The sequence below is a fragment of the Eurypyga helias genome, unplaced genomic scaffold, assembly GCF_000690775.1.
Source record: "Eurypyga helias isolate BGI_N326 unplaced genomic scaffold, ASM69077v1 scaffold4162, whole genome shotgun sequence".
Lineage (NCBI taxonomy): Eukaryota > Metazoa > Chordata > Aves > Eurypygiformes > Eurypygidae > Eurypyga > Eurypyga helias.
In genome coordinates, this window is record NW_010237694.1 from 10,804 (window position 1) to 23,901 (window position 13,098).

The 13,098-nt window shown below is 40.3% G+C and overlaps 1 protein-coding gene across 1 annotated transcript in view; it reads left to right on the top strand.

The window, feature by feature from the left end:
- The window catches only part of LOC104506557 (chromosome unknown open reading frame, human C21orf91), an 18,411-nt gene extending 10,679 nt beyond the window's left edge, over positions 1–7,732 (top strand). Inside the window, exons 2-4 of the mRNA XM_010147539.1 lie at positions 2,607–3,140; positions 6,375–6,437; positions 7,513–7,732. Coding sequence (XP_010145841.1) covers positions 2,607–3,140; positions 6,375–6,437; positions 7,513–7,673 — 758 coding nt within the window. The 3' untranslated portion in view covers positions 7,674–7,732. The remainder of the gene's footprint in view (positions 1–2,606; positions 3,141–6,374; positions 6,438–7,512) is intronic.
- Positions 7,733–13,098: the final 5,366 nt, after the last annotated feature.

The window sequence follows — 13,098 nt, forward strand, 5'->3', positions numbered from 1 at the left end:
ATGCAGGGGAGAATAAACAGAAGTAAAAACTTGGTAGGTATGTTTGACTTCTGGGTTGGGAGAAGGGTGGTATCCTGAGAGCAAAACAGATGTTAGTAGTACCCGCTGCCAGCTGTGAACTAGCAACAGTCTGTGCAAAACTGCATTTGTCCTAGATTTGCGCTCTGTGCTTTCAGCAGTTCACTTCCCTCTTCTCCACCAAGTCTGCAAGTATTTGCTTTAGGCAGGATTACTCTGTCCTGTATCAAGACGACACCGGCTTCATTCATTCCTCTTATGGTCAGATTGTTAGGTGGGTTGGCTCCTGAGCATTATTGTATAGAAAATTGTGTAAAACTTGTCATAAGAGTGGCTGAAATAATGTTTTCTGTAAGTAAAAGAAAGTGCTATAAGCATCAACAGTGTAGTGTGTGGAAGAATCACTTGGATACAGCGTATCAGTCTGGTTTTGCAGGGTTTGCAGTGTTGTGAATGTGTATTTTATGACTTCAGTTGACAGTGTTTGCTCTTGATGGCCTGAAGATTTAAGGTTTTCCATCATGCAGTTACTTGAGTTAAGCAGATTTGCTGCATTTAAATTGTACTGATACGTCATGCAAATGACTTGTCTTCCCTTGTTTTCACTAGAGGTGTTTATTTTTAAAGTCTCTGTAGAGGTGGAGAGGGGAAATAGCCTTGCAAGTAGGCAGTAGATCAGGTAGAACTTAAGAAAAGTTAGGGAATGTCCATTTGCTGAAAGAGGTTGAAAGATATTTTGAGGTGTAGAGTGAGGATCTTAACTCTACACATGAAGGCGCTTGACTCAGTACCCATGAAGACATCTGTCCTTTTACCTTGCTCGGGAACTTACTTCTTAAAAGGTGCCTCTAGTTAGGATGGTTTTTTTTTGTTCCAATACTTAGTTCTTGGCAGGAGGAGTGTCTTTTTATGACCTTACCTTTCTTCTCTGCTGCTAAGAACAAAACAAATTCCACTGCTGTCCTCTTTTAGTTATACTCTTTTTGTCATTTTGCCCCATAAATTTTGTGTAGCCTCTTACAAACCCAACCAGAACTGTAATGCTTTTGAGTTTCAACGCTGCCCAGAGTGTGGAAAATCAAAGATTTATAATGGCTGCTCTCAATGTTTAAACTCCCCAGCTCAAAATACTAGTTACCAACGAGTGAGGTAATCAAGATGAAGTGCTTGGATTTTTTTCATTAGTTTCATGTTAAGGATTTTACTTTTGCAGCTTAACTTTGAGAGTAGTTTGGGGTATTGCAGAACTTAATTGCTTAAAAAAAACCCCAGCTTATCACTTGTTAATCATTTGAGGTAGGGGACTTAAAGTTTACTACAAGAGTAAGTCTCATAACTGTTGTAACATGTAGCTTTCTGCTGATTGCTTGTTCAGGTCCCTATTACCAAATATGTTACCTTTTGAATTTCATGTTTTTTCTTTCAATTTAAGCACTTTTATGTGCTTCTTTCAGCGCTAGCAGGTAACATGGCTGCAGCTTGGGTCATATAACCTAGTTTTAAAGATCAAATTACATTATCATATGTAGAATTAAATATTCTGGCTTTAGTAAGCATGGAGCACTTTCAACCAGTGTTTTTTGGGTATGTTATTTGTAACGAAGAACTTGTTTGAAAGAATTGGTTTTCATTATATTGGGAACCTCCCAAGTAGTATGCTGGGTGTTGAGATAAATGTTGAACTGTTCAATATTCTGAACTTGGATGCTGACTCTACTGCGTAGGTGAATCTGAAGGAAAAATAAATATCCACTCAAGTTGCAGAAAGTAATTTTGTACTGGAGTACTATTAACTTTCTGAAATAATCATTTCTCACACCATCTGTGTTTGCTCACCAACTGTAGATCTTCACAGATTGTGTTCCTTTTCAGCATGTCAATCACTATCAATTACTTCGAGGTTTGAGTAAGTTACCTGCTGTAGCTTTTTGAATAGCCTTTGAAGGAGGACAAGTGAAGAGGAGAGTAAGCATCCCTCTTAAGTGAAGTTAATTTCAGGACAGTTTAATGTTGTCAACTATTGGCAGTGTTAGAACTTGCTTCTCTAGATGGGCTGCAGGCTTGTACCAATGCAAAATAATAAAGTAAGACTGAAGTCTGAATTATGTTTGACCGCTTGGATAACACGACCCGCACACCGCGGTATTTGTTGAGCGGATGGCTCGTAACGTTATCCGTAGAAGATAGGAGCATGAATGACTACTTCCAGAATGCTCTTCATTATTGTTCTGTAGAACCTTCTTATAGATAGTTGGGGTTATTTTACTTCTACAGCTCATACGCTTGCGTGCATGTGTGGTGCAGGATGTGCAGAGTTAGCAGTTTGCTTCATCTGCATTATCATGGAAGAGATAGGTGCAGGTAATCTGTGTGTCCTGCACTGTGTGCAAACCACTTTGTATGCTAAGGCTCACGACAGCAGAATTTCAAAAATGTTAGAGTATCATGTATCCTGTTTACTTCAGTGATTAGACTGTTAATAGGAAAGCATCAGTTAAGACTGTTTCCTTGGTTGCTTGTGAGTAAAGATTTTGAAAAATGAGTTGAGAAAACAATAAGTGAACTTTTTTCCTCTTGTGTCTTTACAGGAGTACCAAAGTCGGATCTTCTACATACAAGGTCTTTAAGGGGACACAAAGACTGCTTTGAAAAATTCCACTTAATAGCAAATCAGGACTGTCCGCGATCAAAGCTCTCTAAAAGTCCGTATGCAGAAGTGAAAAATATCTTGAGCAAAAAAATTAACTGGATCATACAGTACGCACAAAACAAGGATTTAGACTCTGATCCTGAAAGCTCAAAACCATCCCAGCATCAGCTTTTTAACTTCAGACATCAGACTGATAGAAAATTACTCCCACAATTTGACTCCCCGGTACCTAGATACTCTGCAAAATGGATAGATGGGAATCCTGGGGGCATCTCGAGCTGCTCGCAGACTCTTTTGGAACAAAGAGAATCCACTGATTTCAGACTCGGTGTGTTACAAGAAGCAGGTGCTACCTTCTGTTGCAGCAGTGTTCTGTGGTCTAATCACAACCAGGCCCAGAAGGCTGAAAAAGCCAAATGTGATTCGCTTACCAGTGTTTGCAGAAGACATCCTCAATACAGCAGGGAAGAATGTAAGTATATGTCTATTTACGCACAGCCTAGCAAATAAGGGCGTTCTCTGAAGTTTCTCTTGACCACATGCTGTCCCCACAGGGCAGCATCTCAGTTCCCGAAATCTAGCTTTTAACAGTTTGGAGTTACTGTAAAATCTGTGAAGAACACTACGTGGCTGAGCAAATAGGGTTTAGTTGGTGTGGGGTTTTGGTGGTTGTTGGTTTCTTAAATTTTCCTGTCAGTTATACCCCATTGTGATACAGGACATGTCTAATTTAAACAAAAAAGCTGGTTATGCTTGACTGCAGTCACTTCAGCAACTTCCTGGCAGTTGCACAGCCCTGCCGGTGAAGATTACTAAGCTCCTAAAAATAAGTGTTATATCCAACTTAGGCAATGCCTTGAGTTGCGTTTTAGAGGGCTGCCCTCTCTGCCCACATTGTTAATAGTAGCAGACTTTCCTTGTGCGTTTTACTAGATTATTTCTTCTGTTTATTGAGCATAAGAAAATGGGAAGGGCCTTCCTTATGCCACCATGTCCCCTTAAAGGTTGTTGCAGTAGACCTGAGCCAGTCTTTTGATGATTGTGATAGTGAAAGCAGTAGGAAATAATTTTTTCCGTTATTTAAGGCCGCTAGAAAAAATCTTTAGAAAAATCTAGAATGCTGTAGTGTCTCAGCACATGAAATGTGTTAGAACTAAGTTCTTGGAGATCTCTGATGTTACCATCCTACTTCTAGAACACTGCCTGGTCCTAAACTGGAATACATCCACTCTTCCTTTTGTAGATGAGGAAAGTAATTGGAAAGGGTTTTCTGAATTTCGAAAGACCTGAGAAAAGACAAAAGTTCTGGTAAAAAAATCAGTGCAAAAATTAGATGATGAAAAATAAGATAATAATGGAATTCAGAATGTCATAAGACACGGTGAGGAAGGTACTGTAAAAAGTTGGAATCAGTTTCTTTAGGCTTTCATTGTTTTAACAAACCTGTCCTTGCAAAGTTCAGTCATTTCTCATTCTTTATGAAAGGATTGTAGTTAACTGCTGTATGATGCTTCACATTGGCATTTGTAGTGAATTAGTAGTCTCAAAGCCATAAATCAAAACAGATATGCTGTGCTGTTTGACCACCTGTCCTCAGGAGTCATAAATTGGGATTACATAAATCAGAACAGTAGTTAACAGAGGAATTATGAAAGCTTGACCTGGCTTATGGGGTTATCTAACTGAAGTTAGTGACTTGGAATTTCTCTCTCTGATCTCTGATTTTGGGATGGGAACAGAAATCTGTTTTGAGCATGATAACAGATTTTTTTTTTTTCTTCTGACTGCTTAATGCACTTTTGGAGCATTTTTTGCTTTGTGTTGTAGGTATTTGTTTAATCCTTTTTGCAGTATTTAGCTTTAAAAGACATTCATTTGAAGACTCTGATTATATAAAATCTGTATTTTAAAGAAAAACTGTCAGAGTTTCTCTGCCAGAATCGGGTACCTTCTTATTGCAGTGCCACCACTGTGAAGACACAGCAGTCTACTATGAAAATCTAGTGTGAATGTAACTGCAAATAGTTTGGTCAGTATTTCTTTATATTTTACTTCCGCTATGGATAGAATGTTGTATCTCTTAAATGTGGTGTCCTGTGCCTTCTCCCTTCCCCTTCTGTATGACAGTTCTGTGACATGAAACAGTCCTGTCCTGATACACACACAGAAGGTGTGAACCTGCCAATCTGCTACAGTTGATGAAAATAATGAAGAAATAGGAAGTAACATCCTACCACTAGGTATAAAAGCGGGGGGGAAAACCCCAAACCCTTGACTTTTTTGTAAAGCTGTCAGTTACTGGATTAAATCCAGTCAGTGTTTGCATGGAGTTCAAAAGGTGGTAAGATGTGAGAAAGGAATCTCCAGTTGTATTGCTAGCCAAAGGTAGAAAGGAGCTCCACTGCACCTGGCTGTTGGAGGAGAAAGGTGAATCCGTTTAACTCTGAAAGGCCCTTAGGTCTTGCATAACAGGCAGGCTATCTCAGCTATTGCCAGCTTCTTTGGTTTGGCAGCACTGGTAGAAAGTTAATATCCCACAACTGCAAGATGTGAGAGAGGTTGAAAGAGGAGGCTTAGGATAATTGAATAGTTCTGTGAGTAGGTAAAAAACATCCTTTTCAGAACCTAGGTTTTAAATTTGCAGTACAGAAACCTCTTGCACTGGGAAGTCTCTGAAGAGCTGTATGATTGCAGCGTGGGTTTTTCCTCAAGTATGCAGTGAGAGCTTTGCTAAGCTGCCGCATTGTTTAAAAAAGCTATTTAAAATATTTAAAAATGAAAAGGTCTTGAAGCTTGTTCAAGTGCCCTGCATCCTCCTGTGGTGATCAGGACTGTCACTTTTCACCGTGCTGCCAGGGGCGTCTGGCAGCAAGCATGGCACCAACCTGTGCCCTCCACTGGGCTGAGGGGTCTTTAGGAAGCAGGTAGTGCTTCCCTGTGTGCTGCTGTTGATCAAGGGCAGCATGGAATACTCTCACAATTCCCTCTTCTGAGGTTTATGTATTTTCTGTGAGGATGATCAGTGTACAGAAAACCTGAGATACAGCAGGGCTTGTGAATGAATCATGCAGACCTTTTAGTTGTCACTAGAAGCATAGGACAAGGAAATAAGTAAACCTATTTTTATATGCTTGTTTTGTATGAGACTAACATTTATTCTTCATTGTTTATCACCGAGGTATTTAGTGGAAACTGTATATGTTATTCTTACATGCATAAAGCACAAAACTGGGTAGCCAAAACAGGTAGCTGTCTGCTGACAGTTGCGTCGGGAATCTGTTTCCTGTGGGCTTGCAAACGGAGCAGGATTTACCTCGGAATTGTCCACAATTGAACAGATGTACTTGCAGGGGTTACACTGTGGAAGCCAAGTTTTGCAGTCAGAGGAAGGTAAAGTAGTTAAAGGTGTCGAGCGATTTACAAGCATTTCTGATTCTGGATACTACTGTTCTGAGAGCTTGAATTTCCAGGGTTTTTTACATTGAAGAAGGGGCTTTCCGATGGAGTAAATCCTTGTCTGTGTCAGCATAAAAGAGAGAATTTTCAAACTTCCCACAAATAACTGATAAATAATGTTGTCTCTGACTTTCTGCCACCCATCTGTTGATTATTAGGATGCAAATGATGACAGCTTGAGAAAACAGGAGTCTGCTTAGGTGTGCTTATGTGACTTTGGTAACAGTAGTAACAGATTTTATCGTTACAGTGACTATGATGACTCCCGGAGAGTTGAAGCAACTTAATGAAAAACTGCTCAAGCAAATCCAGGGTGAGTTTTTCAGTATTCTTTGTGTTGGGCTTGTGTTGATTTGGAATAAAGAAAATCTTGTAAAAGCCATCACTATTTTTTTTTTAATATGAGTGAAATTTTAAACTAAAATCTCTTTCTTGTTTTACATGGAAACATTATATATAAACTTCTAGTTGCTTTTGTTATGTAACATCTCTTTGGGTGTTGCGAACTGGCACTTGAACAATACATTGTTTTCTTGAAGTGTTTTGACTGGAATCATAGAATCATTTAGGTTAGAAAAGACCCATAAGATCATCAAGTCCACCTGTAAACCCAACGCTGCCAAGTCCACCACTAAACTGTGTCCCTAAGCACCACGTCTGCATGTCTTTTAAGTACGTTCAGGGATGGTGACTCAACCACCTCACTGGGCAGCCTGTTACAATGCCTGACAACCCTTTTGGTGAAGAAAGTTTTCCCAATATCCAATTTAAATGTCCCTTGGTGCAACTTGAGGCCATTTCCTCTTGTGCTATTGCTTGTCACTGAGGAGAAGAAACCAGAAACCAACACCCACCTTTCTGCACCCTTCCTTCAGGTAGTTGCGGAGAGCTATAAGGTCTCCCCTGAGCCTCCTCTTCTCCAGGCTAAACACCCCCAGCTCCCTCAGCTGCTTCTCACAGGACTTGTGCCCCAGACCCTTCCCCAGCTCCGTAGCCCTTCTCTGGACATGCTCCAGCACCTCAATGTCTTTCTTGCAGTGAGGGGCCTAAAAGTGAACACAGGATTTGAGGTGTGGCCTCACCAGTGCCCAGTACAGGGGGACAGTCACTGCCCTACCGCTGGCCACACGGTTCCTGATACAGTCAGAATCAACTTCATTTCAAGTTACAAACCGATCCAATTTACCTCATGTCCTAAAACTATAAATTGGGGATCCTGTTTGGCTTGCAGTGCATACACCAAGCTGCCCTGGAACCAGAACAAGTGGTGTTCTTGTGTGTGAGGCCACTGAAACGCGGGTGCCTCTATCATAGTGATGTTCGACACTGCTGCTCACTTCTGTGGAAGCCCAGGGACCAAGTGCATTAACCTAGTACTGTTCTTGCAGATGTCTTTGAAGAGCTGACGCGGCAGGTCCAAGAAAAGGACTCTTTGGCCTCAGAGCTCAACGTCCGTCATATTGCTATTGAGCAGCTGCTGAAGAACTACTCCAAACTGCCGTGTCTACAGATGGGACGGGCAGGGACCAAGTCAAATGTCCCCATATAAAGGGAATACAGCTTCTGTCCCCCTATACAGCTAACTTTCCCTAACAGCTTTGATAACCAGTAAGTAAGCTGCACGGAAGTTTAGAAGCTTTTGAGGAAACGGGCAGCTTTCTCTTTACATTCATAATCCATGAGAATTCTTATTCCCCTTTGTTTTTAACAAAAAAGGCAAATATTTTAGGTGTTAAAATATACTGTAATAAGGTTTATTCAGGCTTAGGGATTTCCTCCCCGCAACTACGCATGAGCCTTGAAATTAATTCTGTGTTTTGTTGATAACAAAATTGTTTCTGACAAAGAATGACCTGAAGCCTGTAACTGCCTCCTCCATTCAGAGGAAAAATAAAAATTTGAGTTTTGATCAGGTCTGATCATGTTACATCCAAGAAAGCTTTAATGGGAGAACAGTATTAATGAAACTCATGTTTTCTTATTTATTATGAGCAATATTTTATTACTGAAATTTTATACTAAATAAATATCACTATTTTAGGTACTTTTCCAGACCTCTTTGTAAAATGTCTGAATTACTCCATGTAATGTTTATGCCTTGTGTATGGTTGTTTATCCTTTTTCAGGCCTGTATCTTCCATGATACAATATTTAAAAAAAAACCCTCTTGCTTCCCAAAGAGATGAATTTCACATTTAAGAAAAAATGTGGTGATGCATCACTTATTTTTATCAGCTTTGTAACTGAAGAATCTGGTTCATGAGAGATGTTTAAAAAATAAAGAAGCACAGTACATTCTTAAAGTTAAAAAAAAAAATATTCCATATTTTGGTTTTAATGCCTAGAAGTTGAGGTTGTTTTATATGTGTGAATTTTTCAATGCTGAAACGTTACTTTGAAGAAGCTAAATAAATTTGTAATACTATGTTACCTTGTTACGATTTTTTTACAAGTTGTATCAGAGTCTGATCAAGTGTTTTGATTTTGAAATGCAAAGAGTAATTACACATTATAAAATAGAAGGTCCCTGAAAGGAGTTTGGAACAGCTGGAGAGAGCGCATGAGTGGGGACTTAGAACTTCTCTGGGTCTGGGTATTTTGTGGTTCAGGAGGGGAAAAAATCGGTAGGGTCATTGCTTGTGTATGTCAAGTGGGCTTGTAAGCGAACCCCTGGTTACAGCTGTCAGGAGATGGGTTAATCTCCATGTGCAAGTCTGTCAGTCCTACTAGAGAAGATCTGAGAGATCTAAAAGTGTGAGGTGAGAGAGAAATACAGTTGTTACTCATATCTGTGAAAATGACCATCATACAGCCTGAGAGAAACTGCGTCTGGGGTTCCCGGGCTGTCTGGTCAGTCTCACGGGGGTCTGAATGTCGGTTCACTGGGTAGGGAGGAGTTAACACTCGCTGTTTGCTTTTGTGGAAAATAAAAGCGTGGCACCTACACTCTAAGTCCTTCCTACTGTGTTTCGAAGTGTTTTATTTTTGTTATGTTAGACGGGGGTGTTTGGTGCAGGCACAGTTGAGAGGGGTTCTGCTCTTTAGTTTTTCAGAGATTTTTGGGTTTTGGATTATAAATAGGAAGGATAGCTTTTGGGATGTGTAAGCCATGAGAAACAAATTTGTTCTATGCTTTGCCCTCAATATAATTGTGAGTCAAGGGAAAAGGAAAACTTACCTAGCCTATGTGCTTAAAAGAAAATCTAACTATACAGCTTTTTTTTTTCTTAAGCTCCAGGTGCAGAGGGGGTCAGCATGTACCCCAGCCACCTGGCAGCTCTGGACTGGAGTTGCTGCTGCATGTCTCCGTAGCCGGGAGAAGTTCAGGAAGATAGACAGTCGCTGTGTTCTTGGTTTAAAATAATGTGCTATGAGAAGGTGTTCCATCCCATAGCATGCATTGGATTTCTTTCCTCATTGCTTCCCTGACTTTCACTGGGAGAGATCTCTGGTATAAATCTTGCATTAACTTCGGGTTGTTTCTGTAAATCCTGCATCAGATTTGAGCTGTTTCTGTGTATGAAATGTTGGTTCTTAGGGTATTTGGATACGAGATGCACGCATCTTGAGTAATAAGTGAACAAGCTTTAACAAGGCAGAGGGGGACAGACTCGTATTTGCAAAAGTGGTATTTGAGGCTGCGAACACCTGTCAAATAAATCCAGTTTGAGAGTCTAACAAACAGCTTAAAACTACTCAGTTTTCATGTGCATTATAAGCTATCGATTATTTAAAATGGCAACAAGAGCTAGCCAGAAACTGGTAAACTTGAACAGAAGGATCTTACTGAAACGTGGTTTGAAAACACAGGCAGACTTGCCACAGGTGGTTGGGTTGGGGCTTTTTCCAGTTCCTAGTGGTAAAGGGCAGAAACTTAATTTTTTTTTTTTTTTTTTAAACAAAGGAACATATATTACCAATAACAATATTCACCCAAACTGAATCCTGAAACCTTTGTTACTTTATTTGTATAGCAGTGCCTGGAGCCCTCAGCAGTGAGAACACAGCTGCACCTAAGGCTGGCTTGGACAGTAGTTAAATTCAAAGAGTCTTGCTTGATCAGGATGAGATCTGTACGAGTGTAAGAGAGCCCACCGCAAAGTTAGATCCACGTATCCACGTAGGAGCTTCATCTGTTATTTTTATGGAGATTCTTCTGGTGGTTTGGAAGCAACTCAGTAACTGCATTGAAAAGTGTTGCTCCCTCCCTTTTTCCTAACGCGGGATTTCCCGCTGCGCAGGGCTATTCCGTTAGCGCCCCGGAATGGTAATGCATGTGCTGGCTGCTGTGCTGACAAGCCATTTCCAGAAAGTGGGTAGGGGGCTTGAGGTTTGTTGCTGCTTTTTAATTAATCAAACACTAGGAACAGAATTGATTTTATTTGGTTTTATTAGAAATGTTTCTGCCACATAACACGTTTTAGATAATGACGTTGTTTATGTCAGAATCAGAAATGCTAATTACATGTGGCAGATATGTAATAGATTGCATGGACAGTTAAATTTGTGTTGAAGTTACAAGATTTAGATTGACATATTTAAATACTGAGATTTAATTTTGAGGGAAGTGTAATAAAGCAATCTGTTAATTTCTTTTTCAGATTAAAAATTAGTAATTTTTCCCCAGGATTTTTGGTTTTAAGACCTAATAAAATGTTGTTTCTGTTTCTTTACGGGATATTACATTAGTGACGTAAGACTGAAACAATATTGAGCTGTCTGTAGGAACAGCATTGACGCCATTAAAGTCGGGTAGGTTGTATGTTAAGAAAAATTTCACGCAGTAACTGTGGTTCTAAAACATGATACTTCTGGCTGAAGAAAGAAAGGGTTTAAATTCATAAAGCCTGCAAGTAAGACTGTTTGGTTTTCTTAAAAGTTGGTTTTTGGGTTTTTTTTTTTTTTTTTTACTGTGTTGTATGAAGCAGCCCTCTGTGCACTGTTGTGTGAGCGACAATGAAATGTGTTAGCATCTCTTGGCTTCAGGTTTTTAAAAAATGGACTTCATGAGGATGTTAAGATGGTGTGTTGGAATGAAGGGAAGTAGGAATGCCAGTGGCTGTAGCTCTGGAGGCAGATGAAATTCTGCAGTAGGGCAGAAAATACCAAAAGATGCTACTAAATTACTGTTGTTTGGTAGTGTAATAATAACACGAGTCGGTGGTGGATCCCACAGTGGAATGTTGCAGTCAGAGTTGTGTAGGAATGTTGTGTAATGGGTCTCTGTGGCTATATTCATAAAACGGATGGGATATGTTCGTAGATATCTAAAAGGAGAACTTGGCTAAGAATTTTTTTCTGCCTTTTATTTGAAAGGGTCTAAACATTTGTGGTGCTTTTCTGTGTGTTTTGAATATGGGCAAGGCAGGGTGTTGGTCTGTGGTCACCCCAGCACATAGCAGCCTTCATTGACTTCTGGTGGTACACAGTACCTCTGTATACAGCACGTACATGTGAAGTACATAGAGCAATGCGTGTTACAGAGCATGAATCAATGTATCCTGTAAGTGAAGAAACATCACTGAGGATTGGGTTTATTAACCAGGGGTAGCCTAACTGGTTTTTTGTAACACCAGTTTGGTACAGGTACAGTAATTCCTCTTTAAAATATTTTTTTCTTCCTCATATAGCAGAAAAAATAAGTACTCTGAAGCTGCTAACGATAAGGCTTCTTTAATCCCCCTAAAGAAAGATGAAACTACTGAAAAATAGTTTCACAGTTTTCACCTTTCCAGTGATTTCTGCTAATCTGCTGAAGCTAAAAAATACTGTGGGAAGTCAGTGTTAAGGGGCCTGCGGGAGGAGAGGTAGCAGTTTGTGGCTTCCAGTAGATACATTAATTAGAAGTCAAAATCCAAGGCAAACAGACTTCAAAATGAAAAGGTTGTAGACTACAAGTTACTCTGTTCAGAGCTGTGCATTGGAATAAGCAGTGAGGGACTCCTTTCCCGAGATGTTTTTAAAGAGTGATCCTCAACGGATGTTTATGTGGGCTGCGCTTGTGAAAACCAGTCGTGCTCCTGTCTGACTAGAGGTTTGTTTCAAGTGCTATCGCTTTAAATTCTTTGTGTGGCTCATCTTGAATGAGGCCTTTCTCAGGTGCCTTTATTTAAGGATAGATGGTCTTTCAGTGTGGAGATAGATGTGAAGGACTAATTGTGTGAATTTGTGAGTTATGTGAATTTGCAATTAACTTTGGAACACACAATATTTTTCCTCTCTCAGCACGCTATAGGCTTCGAAGAGCTTGATAAGCAACAGTGTCTTACATAATGCTGGTGCAGCTGCCATTCAGAACACGCTGGACCATATTCCTTGTCCAAAAGCCCTATCACCCAAACAAAAAAAAAAAAAAAAGGCTTTAAAAAGTGCTGAATCCAGTCGTGGGAAAGATGTGCTCACCTACACCACTAACCAGCTGGCAGGTCAAACTGGTCTCCATCAGCCTGAAATCTTCCTGTGCATTTTTTCCAAGCATGGAATGAGCGCTTATTTTTATTACTTGTACGTACTTGCGAAGCATTCCCTTAAAGCAACTCCATCTCAACTGCTTGGTGTGTTTTCTCTGTATAATCATCTCTTGAGAAGGAAAGGAGTTTAATTTTTGAAGGCATTTTGGTGCTCTGTATAGACAGGCAAAGGAAAGGGGAGGAAAAGGCAAGGCCTTTGTTATCTTTTGCTTAGCTTTTTAAAAGATATTATTAAAATTTCTCATTACAGTGACCAACAGGTGATCATAACCTCAGAGGAGGCAGTCAGTGCACATACCCAGGAGGCACAGGCTGGCCTTCAGTGAGCCCCTGTCAACATCGGGCTCCACTAACTCTGTACCGTCAGATGAGGAGGAGTGGGAGGAAGCCCCATCTTTTCCAGCCTCCACCCGTCCCAAATTAAACTGTAAGTCTGCCTCGCTTGAGATAGCTCCAGCTGGACCCCAAGAGGGGCTGGTGAGCAGCTGGCATGGGACTGGCTCC